The 14,354-nt window shown below is 41.3% G+C and overlaps 1 protein-coding gene across 2 annotated transcripts; it reads right to left on the bottom strand.

Annotated features, from left to right (window-relative positions):
• Nucleotides 1–361: 361 nt before the first annotated feature.
• spopla (speckle type BTB/POZ protein like a) lies at nucleotides 362–10,521 on the bottom strand. Of its 2 annotated transcripts, none has more exons than XM_062534070.1 (12): nucleotides 10,334–10,521; nucleotides 8,804–8,940; nucleotides 7,469–7,604; nucleotides 6,161–6,282; nucleotides 5,868–6,019; nucleotides 5,486–5,613; nucleotides 4,033–4,210; nucleotides 3,354–3,409; nucleotides 3,122–3,244; nucleotides 2,695–2,837; nucleotides 2,513–2,566; nucleotides 362–1,881 (listed from the first exon to the last, which is right to left on the bottom strand). In XM_062534070.1, the coding sequence occupies exons 3-12, from the start codon at nucleotides 7,544–7,546 to the stop codon at nucleotides 1,737–1,739; spliced, it is 1,179 nt and encodes a 392-aa protein (XP_062390054.1). In that variant the 5' UTR covers nucleotides 7,547–7,604; nucleotides 8,804–8,940; nucleotides 10,334–10,521; the 3' UTR covers nucleotides 362–1,736. The 2 variants fall into 2 exon arrangements, with proteins under 2 accessions (XP_062390054.1, XP_062390055.1); XM_062534071.1 differs by lacking the exon at nucleotides 10,334–10,521 and adding an exon at nucleotides 9,597–9,617.
• Nucleotides 10,522–14,354: the final 3,833 nt, after the last annotated feature.

Raw genomic sequence — 14,354 nt, 5'->3', positions numbered from 1 at the left:
TTAATGTTAAGACCTATTCTATTTTAAATCATGGCGGACATTCTAACCTGCTCAAATGTATACAATATGGGTCTTGATATGGAGAGCCCTCAGTTCAACATAACCAACTAATGTCCTTTTTTAAAGAGTAAATACTGTCAAAAGGAATGAGACCTGATTTCCCCTCATCGCAATAATCAAAGTATTGTACACCGACATACATTGTTATATTGTGCAGTGTTTTTTACTTAACATAACCAGGGCTGGTGGCTTCACTTTTTTCTGCTTTTAATAGACAGCGCAAATGAGGTTGGCTTTCTCATCTCAGGACCCATTGACATGGTGACGCTCTAGACAGCAGACATCACACTCACTAACCCACTTATTGAAAAATATTTAATGAGTTAACTGCAGGCAATTCTTCAAAAACATTTTTTTTTCTTTCAACATGGGAAATTCCAACATCTTCTGGTGTCCTTTGAGGACAGCACAGTAATACATGCTTCATTCAGTATTGTGCACACTCATCAAGATGAGTACATCAAGTCTATTGTAACACCACAGTTTAAGACAAACAAATCCACGACAGACAACGGTTTTATTCCTCCCATCCATACAACACAGAGTAAAAAAAATGACACTGATGCTCAGCATCCTACAACAAGTTCCCAGTTACGGTCACACCATCACTTCTGCAAATCCATCGCCTTCATTTAACTTCAAACTGTTCAGTTCGTAGGTCATTTCAGGTAAAGGGAAAACACATGACTAACACTGAACCTGGGCATTTCATTCAAACAATATTGGATATGTTGGTATTTCAGAGGTTCCCTTTTTTGCTGATCACAGAAACCATAATTATATGCCAACTGCCACCTTAGTCTTAACAGGATTATCTCTACATCGAAATAACCCTCTTGCACCTTAACACCTTTGAATCAGTACACCTGGAGACTAGGTCAAACATTTGTTTTTTAAATCCCATAGGTTTAATAGATTAGAGGCAGAATACAGACATGAATTCCTTTCGTGTTACATACAGCATCACAACATCCCACTGCATACATTTTTTCGCCTTTCTTTACAATATGCTTGCTTTTAGACCTGTCCTCTGAATAGGTTTAAATGTCTTTACATAGAAATTGTGCCATCAATATGGGGCATATTTGTCTTTTCAAAAAGTGTAAAAGAAATGACCTTGCGCTCCAAGTGTTGACACTTAATTTTAATGTCTAGTCACAAAACGGGCTAAACATTACAAATATATAATATTTTTCCCATTAAACACTCATTAACACGTTCCTATAGAACTCCATTTATCAAAATGACTAGACGTTGGGAACTAGTGCAACAGGGAGGTGGGCCTGGTCTTTGTGACAAGGCAGGCACAGCGTAGAATCAAGGAATCAGCTGCTCCGACGCGCTCTACTCCAGAGCAATGGCAGAGAGGTTAAGGCCATTTGAAATGACAGAAGATATCAGCTGATAAAGCTTGACGACCAGGACCGACCATCACTTGAAGTGAATAACACAGTTGTGTGGATAAATGACAAGCCTCCCCACCCTCCCTATGGAAACAAGGATACCTTTTGCTCTTTGCATTTCTTTTTCGAGTTTGTGTTGTCTGTCTGTTTGTTTAGTTTTTGTTTGTTTGTTTTTAAGAGGGTGGTAAGGAGGACAGTTTCTTAGTCCCTTGTGCTCTCCTCGTCTCTCCCTACCCAGCATCATCATGAAAAGTCTGACGGCGCGGTAGTCAGTCAGGACTGTTTTAGGCGTTTCCTGGGCAGGCCAAAGGGTGGGCACTGGGCAGACGCCAGTGCGCGGAAAGCCTCCGCCACTAAGTGAGGGTGGGAATGGATCATTGACTTCCAGCCCGCAGTTTCCATTATGTCTGCGGCGTGGCTGAAAATAAATGGGAGAGGGAAACGTATTAGCAGCAGTGGATCACTCCCATTAAAAAACAATCAAGACAAATGGGGCCGCAGTGTCATGTTTAAGAAACAAAACAAAACAAAACAAAACAAAAAAAATAAGCACAGCGAAGCAATGGCGAGTGTGGACAGAAACCACAAGTGGTTAGAGACCACAAGTCACTGAATGCACGGCATTCACTAAACTCCTGACTGGCCGATCGTGGCTATTCAACTGCATATTATCCCCAGCGTGGTGGGGGGGACAAAAAACAACAAAAACATATGGACTAAGTCAGCTCCTTTATTGAAATATAAACAACAACATTACCAAGGCATTCTAAGGTGTTCTTTAAATTTCCACAAAGTCGGAGAGGAAGGGGGGAGAAATAAACTTGAAATTAACTTGTGTTATTTTGCTATCGTGTTGAAAAATGTGCCAGCTCTGGCGCTAGAGCCGACATTCGAGTCTCTTGATAACAGAGTGAGCAGCGATACGGAGCTCCAGCACCAGCTCAACAGCAGAGCCCCTGCCTAAAACAATGAATTCTAATGCATCTCTTTGAGGAAGAGATAAGAGTTTGTTATTAATCTTGTGTCACATATATCTGCTAATTACATACTTGCTATTCCAGTTTTTCCCATCTTTGCAGCCCAGCTGTCTGAGGATACTGCACCTATGTTGGGAGAGAGAGAGAGATAAAAATATAAAAACAAGCAGCATTCAAACCCAGGTAAACAGAAATGGCAGCAGGAATTTATCAAGTGGACTTTTTTTCCCCCTCCCTCCCCAAGTGATGCTTGCCTGTTGATAAAATCTATGGCTTGTGCTTTGAGCTGCTCTGCGCTGTGCAAATCTGCGAGGATGAGTGTGTCGGCCACATTCTCCACCGAGAGGCTGTTGCACAGAGCCTCTTCACACATGACCTTTAAGCGCTCCAGAGCATACTAGTGAAGGTTAGGGGATGGAGAGGGTAGAAGAAAAGGGGGGGTGGGACCAAAAAAAGAGAGAAAATAAACAAAAGAGGAGAAAACAGAGAGAAAGGCATACATGAGGCAAACACTGGTTTTGGGATTAACACATATTTTTGATTTTAAAAAAAATTGAGAAACAAAAACTGAACAGTCTCCCTCCTTGTATATTTCTATTTTATTCAGAGCTGTTGCATTTTTGGCTTCTCAAAAGGTCAAGCTAGAATGTTAGGACAGATACGCGGCCACACAGGTCTTACCTTATCTGCAGCCGCTAACAAACTGTCCGCCATTTTCTCCAGGTTTGGCGCCTTTCCCGTGTAGATGAAGCCCATCATCTCTTTGAACACTTCAGGGTCTACATCACTTATGTCTACGCGATTCTACAGGGGAGAAAGAGGAGCAGCAGGGCTCATTCTCTAACGCATCGTAGACAGATCTCAAAATTGTAAAAAGTAAAAAGGATGTAGGTAAAAAAAATCAATGAGCAACCTTTTTGCTTTCTTCCATTTCATGTTCAAACATGGCATTAAAGACCGGTGATCTTGCTGTTCATGAAAACAACAAAAAACAACTCATTAAAATAACGACCGACACAGTATACCAGGTATACTACCAGAAATAGCTAATTACACATGGGTTATGTAGACTGCAAACAAATAACATCACAGGAACGCACATATTTTCAGTTAGGTATTCATCATTATGATAAACAGATGGACCAAATGAAAAAAACCTTTAAACTCTGCACATGATGGAAAACATTTCACACAATTTAATCATCATATTCCCACCCCTCTGGAGTAGTCCCATCAACATCATGGCGTCAACACACTGCATACATGCAAACAGCTCTTCACACACAAAGTAAAACATCTCTCCATCTTAATCCCAACAGCATCCCCTTCCCGACAGGCACCGAGTCTTAAGCACAGCTAATGGGTTTCTTCAGTGCAAGAGCACTGCTGACACAGACACAGAGTTGGGGATGGTGGTTGTGGTAGGGTGGGGGGGGGGGTTAAGAGACAGTCTCCACCCCCCCCCCCCCTCCGCACCCAAACGAGTGCTGGTCAGCAGAGCGTCAGGGTTGGGGGTGGGGGGGGGGGGGGGGGGGTAGTGTTGTCGTGGGGAGAGCTGGGTTAGAGGAGCAGGTGGCGGGCGGCTGGCTCACCTGCCAGGATGGATTTGTGGGCTTTGAACTCCTGGCCCCTGACGTGGAGGCTGCAGTCAGTAAAGCGTGAGCACTCCCAGAGGTTCCCCAGGTCGTCAGCCAGCTGGCACTCCGGCACCTTCAGCACGTTCATGTTGGACTGGCCAGAGATGTTCACCGAGTCCTGGACCACGCTCACCTACGACGCCGCAACCACGGAGAAGACGCATTTATATGAAAATGTGTATATTTGTGTGTGCACACAAGCCAAGCATATGTATCTGTGTGTGTCTGTACAGCAAAGCAAAAATAATAAATAAAAAATAATAAAAAGTAACTCTTAATTGGCATCAACAAATGAAGTGCTACACATTGGCTGCATATTAACAGCTTCTGTGTGCAGTGTTTCAGCAGTACATCAACAATACAAGAAGGCAGAGTAGAGAAAGCAATCCACAAAAGGGTTAGACAGCCGACTGGTTCAATTTAATTTCATGAACTGTCTAATTAATGAGGAAGAGGATCTAATTTGCTTTATGAAATTGCTCATTTCTCGCGAAGCATTAAACCGTTGGACAAATCTCAATAGGCATTTCTTTCCAAGGCAATTCCTGATAATTGAGTTAGCACAAATTCATTGACCAGTTCATTAATCGTACCCCTTTCAGCATCCATTTCTGGCCCTCCTGCTCAGCATCATTTCCCTCAAAAATGTCCATAAAAAAAGACTACTTGATCTTACTTCTAAATTCCATCTCAATTTGAGACAAAAGCACCAAACTCAATAGCAAATAATAAACGTGCATCTTGACATCTTAAAAGGGAACATGCTGTATTTGAAACATCAACCTGATTTTTCAACATGCAACTCGCTGTATTTAATCCCAGTCTCTTGAAGGGAGCGTGAAATCCAGCCGGCCTCCCTCCTGAGCAATGTCTGCCTCTCTGCAGCACAGTCTCTGGGACATTTAACAGGCTGGATTACCAGCAGAGGCCAGACACACAAACAAGTGTCACCATTCTCAAACAGCCTTGTTTCTGAATCGTCTCTTCAGCTTCAAGGCTTAATATCATCAAACAAGCACACAGACTGGTCTGTGGAACTGAACCCAACCTCTTTATTCATATATATATATATCAATGTGAATATGAAAATAAGAAATGTAGAGCCCTCTCTGTCATGCCAGTTGATTCCAGTTTCACGCATGCTGCTTCCTACCGTGTGCTTGGACCCGTGTCACTAGGATGCTAATCAGATGCTGAGCGGACGGCCGTAGCACACAGACATGGTAGCGAGTGGAAACAAGGTGGCTCGCAACGCTAGTCAGTGTCGCACCCAATTTAAGAGCCCTATGTGAGCTTCTGCTAGGTGAGGGTGGACGCAGTGTAGTACCCACCCTTAATTGTAGTCATAAAGGTGTGTGTGTGTGTGTGTGTGTGTGTGTGTAGCACTGCTAAACATATGCAGTATTACCTCACAGAAAAGAGTGAGCTTGTCGTCCGGTAAGAGTCCGTTTGCTTCGTCGAGCAGAAAATCTCTCCTAATAAATTTTTTGAAACCCCAGTCTTTCCCTTGCACAAATCGATATGCTCTTTGGCTTTCTGCAGAGTGAGAAGAAATTTTCATTTAGGAGAAAAGACATGTAACATTTCGTTATCACAGTACATAAAAGTTTTAAACAAAGAGGCAGCTAGACAGAAAAAAAATCCACAGAAGTAACCCCCCTCAAAAGCACTCAACTTTTCCCCTGAAACATTCCAAAAGCAGAAATAGCAACACTGTCAAGTCTGAACAAAACAACTAAGTTTGGAGGAAAAGAGTATAAAAAAATAAAAAAGAAAGAAAGAAAGCTTACCCATAGCTTTAGTTTCTTCCCTCTTTGCGTTCAGTAAGGAAAATTTGAACTTTGCCCTCACTTCACTTTTTGGACAACTAACAAGAAGTAAATACAAAGATAAGTAATCTTTGCTTTCATCATCAAGTCCCTTGGGATTGACTCGCAGGCACCTGGCAGACAAACAGAAGATATGGTAGAGTGCAAGTTCCTTAGAAAAAGTTCTGCCATCTTGAAGGCTAATTTTATCTTTATAATTGACTCAAATAAAAAATAATAACAATAATAATAATAATAATAATGATTTTGCTTACCATTTCATTTTGTCATTGGGACCCGAGGAAAAGGTGGAACTTTTTAAAACCTCTCCCATCTCTTCTCGGCAAAAACTGAAGTTGTTTATGGTCCACATGTAGGAAAACTTCACTACTTTAACCTGAAACAAAAACAAGTCATCCATTACATGTGAGCTGTGAGAGATAAAGCAATATAATATAACATGAATACATTTAAAAACAGGCAGGTACAATTTACTAAGGGTACTTAATTATGTCTATTTCTGACTTTTTTGCTGCCCTCCATACAACTAAACGGTGTCACACTCTGAATTAAGTTTTGAACAATTAGGACATTTTCCCATCGCTATATGACATAATGGGTGGGTGAGAAATAGACATTTTTGTATTAAGGATACAAGAGTAATTATTGACCTGACACACACTAACCTACTCATCATTTAGTACATTCATTTTCTAGAGCAGTGGTTCTTAAACTTTTTGTCTGGCGACCACCCCAAAAAAGTCTTGGTCAAGTGTCGCGATCCCTTTTACTCAATCAAAACTATGTTCAACTTTGGAAACCAAGATTAACTGGTGATGGCAGCCTTTGACAATCTGATTTATTTTCCAACAGATAACTAGCTCTCATCCAATGTATAACTGGAGCGCATTTGGCAAAAAAGGCTGCATGGTGATCGGGCACTGGTAAGCTCACACACACAGCATCTTCAAGCTAGTCATTCCAAGAGACACAGTTCGAGACTTGATTTTGTCTAAACAGAGCATCCACTTTCAGAGGATTAGCACTATGGAACACTGAAATATAAGCTTACATCTAGGGCTACTGAATATCCCACTTTATAAATAAATCAAAAGCATACCATTTCACGACCCCTCCCATATTTTTGGTAACCACCCAGGGGGTCCCAACCCCCAGTTTAAGAACTGCTGTTCTACATCCATAAGAAAGAATTGAATGTTGAAATATAACTTTAATGCTTCACATCAGAAACAACCATAACAGAAAAGGCAAAATACCCTTTTACACCGTCTACCTACTGTTAACCTGCCACCTTTACGTTTTCGACTGACATCTAAACAACAACAAGGAAAAAAACTTCGGGAATCAGCAATCATCAGCATCGGATAGGCAACAGTCAACTTGACACTGCACGTTTTCTGTTTAAAGCGATGGACTGCTTAGCTGTGCAATGATCCTGGGTGACTAAAGCCAGGTGTGAAGAATTGAAAAGTGTGTGTGTGTGTGTGTGTGTGTGTGTGTGTGTGTGTGTGTGTGCGCATGTGTGTGGTGGTGGAGGTGTCAGAGGCCTTGCCGGGTCCTACCTGGGTGTAACACCAGCTCTCCGCCACAGGCCCAACGGACATCTCCCCAGGAGGAGGGGGGGTGGGGACCCGTGACATCGCCAGCTTAGCCCCTTCACAAGAAGCGCTGACGTCCCTTTAGCTTTCACCACTTAACCTTTCCAGAGAAGAGGGAGGTGGGGAGGAGGTGAACCAAAAGCAGAGGGAAGAAGTTAGTGTTGTAAAAATTTGTTTTGGAACATTTCGATCTATAATGTCAGTCTTTCAGACTTTTGAACCAGTGTTTCAGTTGTAAAACTGCTGCAACAGTGACAACACACTCCCGACCTCCCACAGCAGCAGGCTGAGTAGCCCAGCAGAAGAGCAGAGGACAATAGTCTCCAATATAACTGAACAACAAACAGGAAGCATAAAAATATCACATCCTATTGGGTTTGTCATCCACTTACAGCACCGAATAATGAATTGGGCAGGCTGGCGAATAAGAAACCAAGAGGGCTGACCAGTGCCCTGAAAAACCAACATGGCCAGACTCTGACGCCGTGTTTTTGTTGGTCTGCTTTCCCAGACTACATGTCTGGTTAATATGATCTGTCTGAACAGGCCTTGTGCAGGCCTAGAAGTGTTTTTGTTGACACAGACAAGGCATGCTGTGGTTCAACTGCCGCCCCCCCCCCCCCCAATCGGATTCTACGGTGTTACTTACTGTACATTTTAAAGGTGCTCTAAGTGATACTGGGTAACGTCACTTCTGTTGATATTCAAACAAAACAAAGATCTAGCTTGCTTCTCCCTCCCCTCCCTCTACTGCAACTGAAACTCTCCTGAACACGCATCTCGACGGTGAATGGCTGGAAAAGTTTGTTATGATTCATGGTTCAGGGTGCTGCACCAGGCTGTGTTTGTTGCCGTTTTTGGAGCCTGGCCTGTATACGGACACTGATGATTGGCTAGGGCCGACGTTTGTCTTTATTGTCAGTCAGAGCCTGTAATGTTTTTGCGGCTTATGTGAATACAGTTTTGCATGAATTCTAGTCCCCGAGTGTGGTCTCTACCTTTCTACGACTGAATATAAAACTCACACTTTTTTTACAGTGTATTCAGCGGACAAGCAGCTGGAGGATGGTGAGGAGATGTTTACTGTATGTGCCAAAAATGTTTAGCTTAGAAATCGAGCAATATCGCTTAGAACACACCTTTAAGATCAGTAGTGTTCAGACCTTAAATCTTGTGTATCTTTAATAAGACACTTCAACAACAGAACCAAAGATAGCACTCAGACAAAACACTGAATGATCAACAAGTCAAGGCAATGGAAGGAAAGGTTGACACATTCATTTATATTTTTTAACTTACCAGATCCTGAATGCGATCTCTCATGCTACAATTGATTCCAGACACACATCTCTGTAATGTGTGCAGTGGAAAAGCAGTGGAAATAAGAGCTATGGTTTTCAATCACAGCATGACTACTTGGTTGATTAGATCCGCATCTGAAGAGGAAAAGAGAATGTTTAGCTCAATGTATATAATGTTGAGAGATGCTTATTCAACCATCAGGTCAAAAACAATCCTTCTCACACCCTTGCTAAAAATAATATATTCCTTTCGCCATGCACTTGGTCATATTGAACCCCCTGTTCACACAATATCGCTAAGGTATCGTTGAAGAAGGCAATTGGTAGAAAAAGCAGCAACAACTGACTGAAGTTTAATCAAACATTTTACTCCAGAGGGTCAAGACTAATCACAGCAGTTGTAGACTTTTGGAGTGTCTTTCTTAATGTTCGCAAACGACGGAGGGCGGCAAAATAACTTGTATGTTACATTATTTACAACAAGTTGAAAAGCAAAAGTGAACATATAGCATATTTAGCATGCTATGAGAGGCAAGTTGCTGTAATTAATGCTGCACCACAAAGGAGAGTAGGATATGTTGGAAGGATAATGCACTAACTTAATGCGATTTGTTTTGATGAGGTAAGGAGATCTGTAAATTACCAAAGCTTTACCATCTTAAAACCGCCACATTCCCCACACCTGTATGTTGGCATACGTTACATGTTGGCTAACGTTACAAATGCAGATAAGTTGACGGCAAGTTACAAAATTAACAAACAAATAGAAGTGTTGCCTAGCTTTCTCTAACCTTGGAGTTTGCAGCTGGACAGAACTCTCAAGAATGACGGAAACGCCACGCGCATTGCTTGTTAAGCTGACTGATAGGACGTGTTGATTGGAAAATTTACAAAGGTTGGCTAGCAGGCTAACAACATCCATCACAAAACAAAATAGCCTAGCTAGATGGATGATGTTAGCTTGGTTGACTAACGTCACCTTTCGGGATGCTAGCAAGCTAAAATGTATGTAAGCTAACTAATCAGTTAATCAGCTTACTGAATATTTTAATGAACATAAAGGCTGTCTCATTATCACAATAACTGAAATGTTTCTAAGATGACATGCATGCTCTCCAGCTAGTTTGTGGCTTACATGTTCTCAAAAACATACCCTCGATGGGCCAAACAAGCAAGCTTGCCAGACAACGTCACAGCACCTACTAGCTAGAGATGGCCAGCCTGAGTGGGCTAGCTTCGTCTGGGCCCGTCGGTGCAAAAGCTATTGGCTAGCTAAAGTTAGCGGTTTAGAGACAAAGGTGCATCCAACGTCTAGAATGATCCATTTTACAACAACCATTAAGAAAGAACCCGTAGGCTAAATTAAATGAATATGCAATATTTAGGTAAGCGGCCTTTTGTAGCATAATCTGCTGTTGGTTAAACAAAGATGTACGTTAGACGGTGAAGCAAGGAGTAGGCTAGCGTTAGCTAACGCACATGAATACCATAGGTACCTAGCTTGAAAATTAATTGACTGAATACAAACCTTTATCTCCCATCCTTTGTCTAACAGTATGGCATGTAATTATTTGAACGATCCTCAGAATACTATATGGCTGCGTAGAGGTTTGGTGTTTGTATACGCATTCACAAATCTCTTCTGTTTCACAGCTTGCAAGCTAGCTAGCTACTTTACTATATAGGGCCATTTAAGTGTAAGCAGACTACTTTAGCCTCACGCAAGCGCAGTGGTGGGACATCCCCAGCAACTTCCTGATTTCAACGTCAAGTTGGAGCCTATGGTAGGAGCTCATGATATAGCCATAAAATACATTCCACATTCCAGGATGTGTTGTCTGAAACCATACATTACACACATCAACATTTATGATAGGGATTGTTACCGGAAAGGGAGATGACCACAGCACTGATGACTTGCTTCACTGCGCCACTCTCTCATGCACGTCTATTTAGGCATGTAGGCCATCATAAAGGATCATAATTATTGTTAGAATTATTGCACTGGAGTTATTTGTATGTTGTGCACACAAGATAACTAATGACTTGTGCACACAGATTGTAGTTTGTTCCCACAAGATAACTTCTATGCACACACACGCACACACACACACACACACACACACACACACACGCGCGCGCACACACACACACACACACACACACACACACACACACACACACACACACACACACACACACACACACACACACACACACACACACACACACTGATCACCTCATGGGACCCTCAGTGGTGCAACTCTCACTGCCTAATGAATTGTCTATTTACAGTAGCTTATAGGCTTTTTATAAAACTTGCCAAATTAAGGTCCTTAAAATTCACTGATTCTCCAAATAAGTGGCACAGAAGTGTTATGACTTTGCCAAAGCCACGTGTCATGTCTGATGAATGTGTTCAGTAACTCAAGGTCTTTGATGTTTGCAGGACAAACAGTTTTTGGTGTAACTTGAGATGACCATATGGACAGTATCTGAACAAAATTAAAGGTAACATTTGACAGGATAATTTGCATTAATTCACTGATCGGATGAGTGAATGTTCCATGAGTGTGAGATTACCGTTTGAAGCTTCTGGCCAGGTTATAGGCTGCTCACTCCATTCTCTCAGGTCTGACAGTTCATCTGTGGCCCATGAACATATTTTTTGGGTAAAGACATTGTTATGACTCTCCAAAATCATAATAAGAAATATATAGATGGAACACATTTTTTCTTTTGTCAATATTATATCAGTTGACAAGGCCTTTAGGCAGTAGCAACATCCAAAACATCCAGCTACCAACTGAACGACTGTGATTTTGTGAAGAACAAAAACTGCTGTGCGGTTACTTTTCTGTAAGTCTTAGGCTGGTGTTGTCTGTCTAGTAAACACAAAGCTGCTTTGGGTAAAGCCACGCTGAAACAATTCACAGTTCTGCACTGCAGGCATGAGATAATGCACTCCCATTTACCTCAGCATGCATGTCTCTCTCAGAGACTTGCTAAATATGAACATAATCATGTGGAATTTATGTTTGCATGGCTAACATACTTAAATTGTGAAATTTAGAAGGGGTCCTTTATCTGTACAGCAAAGCATGTGATCCAGTGCAAACACTGAGTAGCATTTTCCATTCAAAGACTCTCTGACATGATTTAGCCCCATTCTTTGTATTTTGTTTTTAAATGGGTTAAACTAAGGAGAAAACAAATTCAGCGTTATTGCATTGAAATATGTACATTTGTTGGCCTATGTGTTGTTAGCCGATGGACCTTTTCTCATTTGTTTGTTTCCTCTCTTGATCTTTCTCATTTCTCAAGTTTCATTTCTTTAAGGGACATGCCTAACCCTTTAGCAAAGTCTCCAGGGAAGTTCTCAGAGAGATAGCAACTTCATATGATTAAGGCTGATTTTGAAGAGAGACTGTCTCATAACTATCATTTTAGCCCCTTTAAGATGCAATTATCAGTCATTTAATAGTGTGTAAGAGTGCTACAATGTCCTCCACATGGCACCACAGGTAATGTTGAGGATGTTTAAGATAAATAAAATCAATCTTTTGGCACAACAATCAGAAAAAATTCAACCTTGGAAGGGAGCAAATGCATTCTGAGAAAAACGCACAATTATTTGCACCCTGGTATTTAATACCTTATAAAACCTCCCTTAGCCAATAAAACACCTCTTCATCTTCCCCTGCATCCCATAAGGTTGGAGAATACAAACCAAGAGATTTGAGACCATTCCTCTTTATAGAATCTGTTAAGATTATCCCGATTCCCAGGTCCTCTCATGGGCATCCTCGCTCCCCACTGGAGTTCAGATCAGGGGACTGAAATGGCCATGGCGGATGCTGATTTTGTGTTCAGTAAACCATTTTTCTGTTGATCTGCATATGTTTTGGTTCGTTGACCTGTTGGATGATCCAGTCGTGACCTACTTTTAGTGTCTTGGCAGAGACATATATATTTTGATCTCAGATGTTCAAGTATCTCATGGTGCACGCTAATGAGGTTTCCAGAGCCTCTGGACTAAAAAAAACAGCCCCACGACATCAACCCCCCCCCCCCCCCAACCCCACACACACATACCACAACCATGCTGATTTTTAGACCTGAGGTTCTTTTTAGCATAGTCATCTTTCTGTGCACACCATATCTTGCTTCAGAATTGAATAAACCCTTTGTTATTAAATGACAGGAAAGGTATTTTATTGCATGTGTTTTAAATAATCTACAAGCATGAGGCCATTTCTTGTTATATAAACTTGGTGATCCTATGCTACCTTTTTCTATAACTCTCCAACAGTGATCCTTATTTCTCTTGACTTGCATGTTGAAGGAGGACTACATTTGATCACTGTGTCAATTTCTGTTTGTGCCTATAAGTGAAACATATGATTACTGCTTGAACATGTAAAACTCTTAAAAAAGAGACTTCTGCTATTTGGTTTATGTGATTTTCTCAGGGGTGGAAAAATTGTGTTATGTGCTTTTGTCAAAAGTAATTTTGTTATGGCATTGTTTTTTGTCAGAGTACATTATATACTTTTAAAGGTTGGACTTAAAGGAGACTCAGACAATTGGCAAAAGGTGATTTTTATGCCTTTTTTGCACAACCTTACCAGGGGTACCAGATATAAAAACTAAGCAGCAGAAAAGGCAGTAGTACAACAACATTGTGTTATTTTAAAGCAATATTTAATGCCATGATTCACCCATTTAAAGGCCCTTTTGGACTTAATGAAAATCTTCAGCTTTCACAATAGAAATCCCTGTGATGATGATGAATTGGATGATACTAGGGCTGAGACATGAAACAATCCTCAAATCAGAGCAGATATGAATAATGCACTAATTGCACTAAATACTATCCTTCCATCAGCACGGAGCACAGTATTCGATGTAGCACCGTCGCAGCATTTCAATGACAGGTTATGGTTACGCACAGTATGAATAGAGTGATCATGTAATTTCATAGCATTCAAATTTTCATCAGAACAGATATTCTTAGGAATCTGTCAGAACCACGTAGCTACACACATATCTCAATCAAAAGTGGGTGTTTGGTAGATGTGGATCCTACTTGTCTTTTGAAGTTCAGAGGAGGAAAGAAATTACTTGTATTTTTAAACCTTTGTTTTTTTGACCTGGATAGTTTGAAGGTCAGCCAGACATAACCTGCATTAGATGTGATGCACATGAGAGTGTAAAACACAAAAAGTGGATGGACCTCATGTGAGAGACACCATCTCCGTACAGTGGAGGTTCTGTGCTCTGCCTTTTGGTAATGCCATTTAAAGAATGCAGCGGTATTACCTATGACACCCAGTAAATGGCCTGTGAGATGAAAAATGGCGTAGACGTATCTCATGACAACTGAGAATAAGGACATTGTGACCGGCTGACCCTGAGACGACCTTATCAGAACACTGATCAGAGCTCTCTGATGAAAGAAGAGAGAGACCGATTTTTCTATTACTGTTTGTCCCCATTCACAACGTCAGGAAAATATTCTCAAATAAGAACATTTTGATGATTCCAAA

Source organism: Sardina pilchardus, chromosome 4, assembly GCF_963854185.1.
Source record: "Sardina pilchardus chromosome 4, fSarPil1.1, whole genome shotgun sequence".
Taxonomy (NCBI): domain Eukaryota; kingdom Metazoa; phylum Chordata; class Actinopteri; order Clupeiformes; family Clupeidae; genus Sardina; species Sardina pilchardus.
This window is presented reverse-complemented; position numbering and strand designations above follow the sequence as displayed.